The 7,785-nt window shown below is 42.9% G+C and overlaps 1 protein-coding gene across 4 annotated transcripts in view; it reads left to right on the plus strand.

The window, feature by feature from the left end:
• RB1CC1 (RB1 inducible coiled-coil 1) overlaps positions 1-1,907 on the plus strand; it is a 140,815-nt gene extending 138,908 nt beyond the window's left edge. For all 4 annotated transcript variants that reach the window (XM_044292711.1, XM_044292715.1, XM_044292714.1 and 1 more), the window contains one exon: positions 713-1,907. In XM_044292711.1, the coding sequence (XP_044148646.1) occupies positions 713-790 (78 nt within the window). In that variant the 3' untranslated portion in view covers positions 791-1,907. The remainder of the gene's footprint in view (positions 1-712) is intronic.
• The last annotated feature ends 5,878 nt before the right edge of the window (positions 1,908-7,785 follow it).

Here is a 7,785-nt window from a genome sequence, read left to right on the forward strand (position 1 = left end):
CTTTCTAGGTTCTGTTCAGATTATGATCACAGCTTCTATTCTTTACTAGGTCACGATCATGTCCATCGAGTTTCTTTTTGATGGCAAAGTCTTGGCTGTAGACTGGTAAATTCTAACAATTACATTTGTAAGAATTCTGACAGATATGTTGTATTTCTTGTGTGACATACCACCTCTATTTGTGACAATTTCACACGCCGACCATGCTGCAGACAGCCCTTCGGTCCCCATTTGTGGGCTGCACAAACATCAATACTTGGCCCATGCTATGTCCAAGATGGTGGCGATTGACCAGATTTACCCTGGTCATTGCTGTCTGAGCTGCTCTGGGCAAAACCTCTTCTTACGCATGAACAGTAAATAAACTGTTACGCCCAAGCGCAGAAAAGCAGTCAACACCATCTTGCACCCTATGGACACAGCGCTATCAAGTACTGATGTTATGAAACCCACAATTTGGAACCCAAGGTCTTTCTACAGTGCAGCTAGTGTAAGATATTGTGTGATATACAGCTGTATTTCACACAAGAAATACATCACAACATATCCACAACACTACTGAAACCCTATAGCGTCTAAATAAGGAAATATTTGATGATACAAACCAAATTGTATCTTATGGTAATGCCGTAGCACTCACACTTTGTAGTATTTGAGCTGACTGGTGTTCTTTTCTAATGTTGGCTCTGTCTTCCTTGTGTCTTTATTTCAGGCTCAAAATCGATTTAAGGTTCCCCTGGGTACAAAATTTTATCGCGTGAAAGCAGTGCCATGGAACAAGAAGGTTTAAACTGCCCCCCTATATTACTGTCACACATTTATACCCTGTTTTACTCATATCTATCCATAACATAAACATCTACTCGCCCGTTTTCTACGAAGATTGGAATTCAGGACCTTAATGGTGTTGTATAATGATTTCATTTTCAGGTTTTAGGTTTAAGAAATGTAAATCTTACATGAGAGGGTTCATTATATCTTGCCAGTTTTTTTTTTTTTTGTTTTGTTTGTTTTTTAATCCAAACTCCATAGAAATGCGGACCAAGACGTGTTTGTTCTTTCAAAGGGCAGGTGATATGGATATTTTTTTTTTTTACATTTTTATTTTAGCCATACTTTCGGCCTGATAAATATAAATGAGCTTGTACTTAGATGTTAAATGTTAGTTATACCATTATTACCAGCATTTGTCTCTTTGTGAAACACATTTATCTAAAGTACTGGCACTCTTCAACACGTCCTTTATAACCCTTGTAATTTTTCCAACAAAAGGGAAGTGTGTATGGCATGCAGATAATCACCATTTTATTTACTATGAGTTTGCCTCCGTAAAAAAATAAAATAAAATAAAAATAATAATAATAATAAAAAAATGGGGAAAAAAAAGTATGATATATATTGGAATTTGACTATTTACCTAAAATGTGGCTTGGTAATATCATAAGGAAATTAAAAAAAGAAAGAAAAAAAATATATATTGCCTGGTTAACGCAGCTTTCCAATGCACTTTTGGTTGATTTTTTTAGGACATTTTGAAGGGAAGAATGTATACAGCACTACACAGCATAAACCATACTAAAGCAACCCCGGCCATATGGAAATCCTTTGTTATGTTAAATAGATCATATTGATAAAATTTTATTTTATGGTTGAGTTTCAGGCAAAAGAACTTCATTGTACATTAACCATACTCAAGTAACAAAATTATTGTATTGCAAAGACATGTAGAGTTTTAAAACAATAAAGATTTGAAACTGTAAATGTTTGAAAATCTGTCTTTTAAAAAAAAATGTATACTGTACATATAATAATACACAATATTATTGTGCATAATTTTATTCATGCATCTAAGTTATGTGAAATGTTATGCTCTAGTAATGTTTTCCAATAAAACAAGGGAAAAATTGTGTATTTTGGTTTACTAATTGAAGATTTATATTTCTGGGAAGATAAATACTCCCAGGGGTTATAATAGTTGTTCTTTATGTCTAGCCGTTTATGATTAAACTCATATTGTATATTATATTTTCATTGCCTTAAGAAACGCTCTTATACTTTCACATATGATATTAACTCCAGGAGTTATAGTTTATAGTTAATATTATGTAATATTTTATTTAAACCAGCATGTTTATCAGGAATTTATGCAAAAGCCAAGCAATAGTATGAGAATCCTAAGAAGGAGATTTATCAGATATCTGATATATTGATATCTCCTGCACTGCTGGAGGATGCTCTTACTTTATGGCTAGGAACAGGTCTCATCACAAATGAGGCGCATCCTCTGGCAGTACATGCCGCATAGCTGCCATAGATTTTTGCCTTACATTTATGCCAGAAAATAGGTGTAAAAGTTGATAAATTAGCTAGGACTGCTGGTCTTGCCCCTGCCATGCCCCCTTTTCTGAACATTGATCTACAAATGCCAATTGAGACTACATTTTGGAGCACTGGAGTTTAAAACATTGCAACCACAGACAGGGAGACGATAAATCTCCCATTTTGAGTTTTTCTGAGTTGTAAGATGGTACCATATCCACGTACCTGTTGCAACCACAGACGTAGGGAGACGATAAATTTCCCATTTTGAGTTTTTCTGAGTTGTAAGATGGTACCATATCCACGTCCTGATTTCATGCATACATTTTTCTGTCCGTTTTCCATATAAATTTAGAAATGGTAAATTTGTACGTGCTCCATCTAATGCGGTATTATTTTGATATTCTCACCTTGAAGCTTGGTGCTGCACTGAGGCACCATACAGTGGCATACCGAATGTCAACTGCTCCATACATCTCTTTATTCCACCATACAGACCACATTCACACAGCTCCAAGATATGCAAAGAGACTAGGGCTCACCAAACTAATAAAAAATATAATCTAAATGAAGCAGTGTGACTTCTGTAAGCCATGGACTTGCAATTTCAATTTTGAAAATGAATAGCATATCAGGTAAAATGGCAGTATAGAGCAACATAAATAACACTGCTTGTGTAACAAAAGCCATAAACTGTTTGCAATGCCGGTTTATCTAATAACTAGCACAGTAGTTTAGAAGTGAGAATAAGTAGGCCAGGCAAAAAATAAGGCTATGTTTGTGATTTCCGTGTCGGGAGGGGTTGCATCTGATGTTTTTAAAGACAAGAATAGCATAGTTTGCAGCACTGTTATTACGGTTAAAATTTTGAAACCCAGAAGGAAACCTAATAGACTCCTTTATGAGAAAGTGAGACCCATTTAAAAATGGATTGGACACAACTGTCATTACTCCAACAGGAACAGAAGCCATGACCGTGGTGCAAACAGAGCTTTAGACGTTATCAGATTTTTATTTATAAAGGCAGTTTATCTTGTGTAGGGGATTAGCTCTTTCCCAGGGGTTGCAAACACACACTTCTTCACAGAAACCAGGATTTAGGGGCCAAACTGTGCTTTATTGTAGCACACGGCATAAAGCAAAAACACACAAAGCCAAAATAAAATACCTTGCCCGTCTGGGCCCTCTCTAAACACATAGGTTTCCCTGACTCACCTAAAGCGTACCACAGTTCACGCCCGTGATGAGATGCGGCTTTCCCAGCCCAACCTCCAGCAGCCTCCAGGCTGCTCCCACACCAGGGTCTCTTGGGGGATAGTGGTCTCTCAGCCTTCCTGGCTCAGACCACACAGAGCCACTCCAGCCTTCTGTGTGCAAGTCCCCACCCCCTCTCACTCTGAGGATTCCTTTATCCCCAGGTGATTACTGCACCTGGTCTTTCTTCAGACCTGGTGATTCTGGGGAAGACACAGCAAATCCTGCCATATATCTCCCCTAACAACCATGAGGCCTGTCACTTCCTCACATATCCCCCCCCCCCCTTTGTTCAAGCCCGTGAGGGTGAACACCTGCATAACCAGGGGAGGCTGGTGAGAGGGCATCCACCTGGCCTGGACGTGGGGAACAGCCACCCACCCTGCTCTTTGGCTGCTCCCAATAAGAACCGGCCCAGATTGGCTTTACAGCCACACTAAGTAACCCAGTGTCAGCGAGCACTAGCTGCCACTGACACAGAAAATTACTGGTTCTTATTTCACAGAGGCCAGTAACCTCGGTGACACGTACCTTCCCTTTGTTCTGCCAGACCCAGGACAACAGCGCTTGGTTTGTCACCCTCATGAGTTTATTACAGAGCTGACAAGGCCTTTGGGATTTTCTTGCCCATCTCATGAGCAGGTACTGTCTTTTTATATTTCCTGGCTTCTGCACAGGCCCCTCACGTCCTTTTTTGGACTGCGGCAACTCTTGACTGAACTGGTCCCAGTCATGGTCGTGTCCCAACCCTTTCTCTTTTGCCTTGCAGGGCTCCTTCAGCAGAGCAGGTTTCTTATGCCTTGCTCCTTTTCCACACATCTGGACCCCTTTACCATTATTCTCAGTAGGGGTTTCTTCGGGTTTGGAGCCAACTTCAGAGTCTTCTGCATCTTCAGTGGCTTTTCCCACTTCAGCAGTCGCTCTTTTCGCCCTAACCTTGGTCTCTGGGGCATCCAAGGTTTTCTCCCATTTTAAGACCTCTGCCTTAGCTTCTTTGTAGTCTCCATTTACATTATCCTTTTTATCCGTCACGGACTTGGCCTCATATCCTTGCATTCTTAACGCCTCCTCCTTCTCATCAAGGTTGGAGGCACTGGGGACATCAGGATCTTCACCAGACTCGTTGCCTTCTGGCAAAGCCTCTAGAGGTTCACTCAGGATATTGTTCCCCAATCGCTTAAGCTCTAGTGGAGCCATATCACAGTAGTAGACACCATCTGTATGCTGATCATCTGTTTCCTGGTATTTCTTCTCCAGCAGACCGCTGGCTTTCTGTAAGGCACTGACGGCAGAGGGAACATCTTTCATGACCAAGTCCTGGCTACTTATTGCCATGAGTCTCTTGGCCTCTGCATTCACATCAGCACCATCAGTTGGGTGAGCAGAAAGATCTTCCATCTTCTCCACCTCGGTCGGCACCACGGCGCCACCATCTCCAGACCCATTCTTAACAGGCTCTGGCTTAGACTTCTTCAACTCATAGACGTTCTTCCTGACATCATACTTTGAGCTCATAAGATCTTCCATCCCTACTCTGAGTTGTCTGTTCAGCCTCTCACATTTATCTCACTCCTCAAGCGCTTCTTCAAGGGATCGAGCCAAGGAGAGTGTCTCCTGTTCCAGATGCTCTTCACTTGGCTCTGCTGCAGCCGATGTAGGAGTATCACCATTCTCTTTTGGCCACCCTGTGGGGGTTCCACGCAGGGTCTCTTTAAGCACTTTGTTTGTATCTACTGCAGTCTTCTTCGGTGACTCTGTGAAGACATCTAGTCCCTTCTCTATCATATCTAGGGACCGTGTGGAGAGAGAAAAATCTTCAGGATTGCAGCTGTACTGACGTGTCAGGTCATCTACCCCTGCCTGGGTATGGGTCTCAGACACTAGGCTGCCATCTCCCCACTCAGCTCTCGTCACGTCAGGTATAACTGTCGTCTGATCGCTTCTAGTGACCACCTGATTTTTGCAATACCTTGACTTTGTAGCTTCCTTCTCAGAGTTGCTAATGGTCACAGCGCATATATCGCCTATGTCACTGGTGTCATTATTAACTGTGACCTCTAGGGGCACTGCCGAGTTAATCCCTACCTGGGACATTACTTTATGGTCCATAAAACACTGTGGAGACTGCATGTCCACCTCTGGTACTTGTGATACTCCCTCTAGGACTGATACCCTTTCTTGCTCATTCACCAGAGTAGGATTGCTCCACTCAGTGCTCACAACATTTATCTGCACTTCTGCATCATTGTTTTCAATAGGCAATATTCTTTCCTTATGGCAGTCAATGTGCAGCTCCCTTAGACCTTCATTTACACAGGCAAGTACAGGTTCTGCAGGAGTTTCGTCACTATCTGCAGAAGTGTCTACCTTGCCCCATAACAACGAAACGTTATCACAACCCAACATCACATCATATAAGAACATATTTGTAACATCAGGTCCATAAGACCCAGTTCTTACTGGAGACTTCCCCTCAGTGAGAACCACCTGCACTTGCTCAGGCTCTCTTTCAGGTGCCTGGTTCACATTACTTATATGCAATTCTTCAAACCTCCTGATCAAGTCGTAAAGTTCTTCATGAAAAATAGCAGATGAAGAAAATAAAGATTCATCATCATTTACATTTTTACCACCTGTGGGTGCTTCTCTCCTGATCACATCCTGAAAGGGAAAAGGCATGTCATCATCATCATATACTTCACATGACCTCACATTTTCATTTTTCACTTCAACTACATCACTGTTTTCAATGGTCCTTTCCCTTACACGTTCACTTAAAGGGACAGGTACAAGTTCTGCAGGAGTTTTTGCACTCTCTGCAGAAGTGTCTCCATTACTCCACAACTCCCAGCATAAGGGAAAATTACACCCCAACACTCCCTTCTGCATGAGCGTATCTGTAACATCAAGTTCATCAGTCTCTGTTCTCATTGGAGTCTCACGCTCAGTGAAAATCAGCGGATAGTCCTTATCCACACGACTGTCCAGCACCTTTATTATTTTACCAGTCTCAGGTTTCAATATTGTGCTACCTCTTACCCGGGCTAGCATGGGATCCCTGATCCTTGTCATCCCAAAACTAGCTTTGGTCATGGGCAACTGAGGTAACACAGAAACCTTCTCCCCTGCAGGTTTCTGCGAGGGAGCAATCACAGCAGGCTTATCCGCCTGTCCAGACACAGTTTTTTCTCTGTGTGACTTATCACCTACCGGCCCAGCAGATATCCCCTGCCGTCGGCTCCCTGTCACTGGGTCTGCCACATAGTTAATAACAGGAACAGTCTTACCCTTTGTAATCAACCATTCTGGTAAAGCAGTGACATTCTCTCCCGCGGGCTCATCAAGGTTGTGGTTGCTCCTAGCAACAGCTTTACTTCACCTCCGCACTTCCTCTCTAGGACTCCGGGCACAGTCGCAGGGAAGATATGCACTCCCGAGAACCGCACCGCTCTTCACCTCCTTTTCTTCCCGACGGTTGCCCTTGGCAATGGCAGATCTTTGCTTTTTATCAGGAACTCCGCTCCACAACTGCCCAAACAATGGAAAGTCCTTGCCCAGTACAAACTCCACTTCCAGGGTCTCACATTTTAAGAGCTCCCATTGCACAGGGCCATAGTCTGTTATAAAGGTCAGAGACACGGTGACATCTGTCTCTGGCCCTCTCTCCAGAAAGTCCAGGACTTCAGGCCTGACACGAGACACCTGCTGGTGGGCATCTAGAGTGACCCCCAGCGGGATTCCCCCAATCACTAGCTCGCAGGATTTCTCCCATGGATGATACCAAGCTGCAGCCATTTTGACCAGAAATGCCACCAGTCAGTCTCTTTTACTCGGCTACTGGCCCTTTAAGTCCTGCACTGTTTGCACCACAGAAAAAAAAATGTTCAGACTAACACCAGCAGTCTCTGCTCCTGCAAACTAGCAGGCTTCCGGCCCTTTAAATCACTACACAGCAATTCCTTGGCAACATTCAGCAGAACCTGCTCTTTTCAGTGATGTTGTTACCCCTAGCAACCACGTTGTTTTTTTACTTTTCAGCACGGACATGTGCCCGCATCTGACACCAAATGTAGGGGATTAGCTCTTTCCCAGGGGTTGCAAACACACACTTCTTCACAGAAACCAGGATTTAGGGGCCAAACTGTGCTTTATTGTGGCACACGGCATAAAGCAAAAACACACAAAGCCAAAATAAAATACCTTGCCCGTCTG

Source organism: Bufo gargarizans, chromosome 5, assembly GCF_014858855.1.
Source record: "Bufo gargarizans isolate SCDJY-AF-19 chromosome 5, ASM1485885v1, whole genome shotgun sequence".
Classification (NCBI taxonomy): Eukaryota; Metazoa; Chordata; class Amphibia; order Anura; family Bufonidae; genus Bufo; species Bufo gargarizans.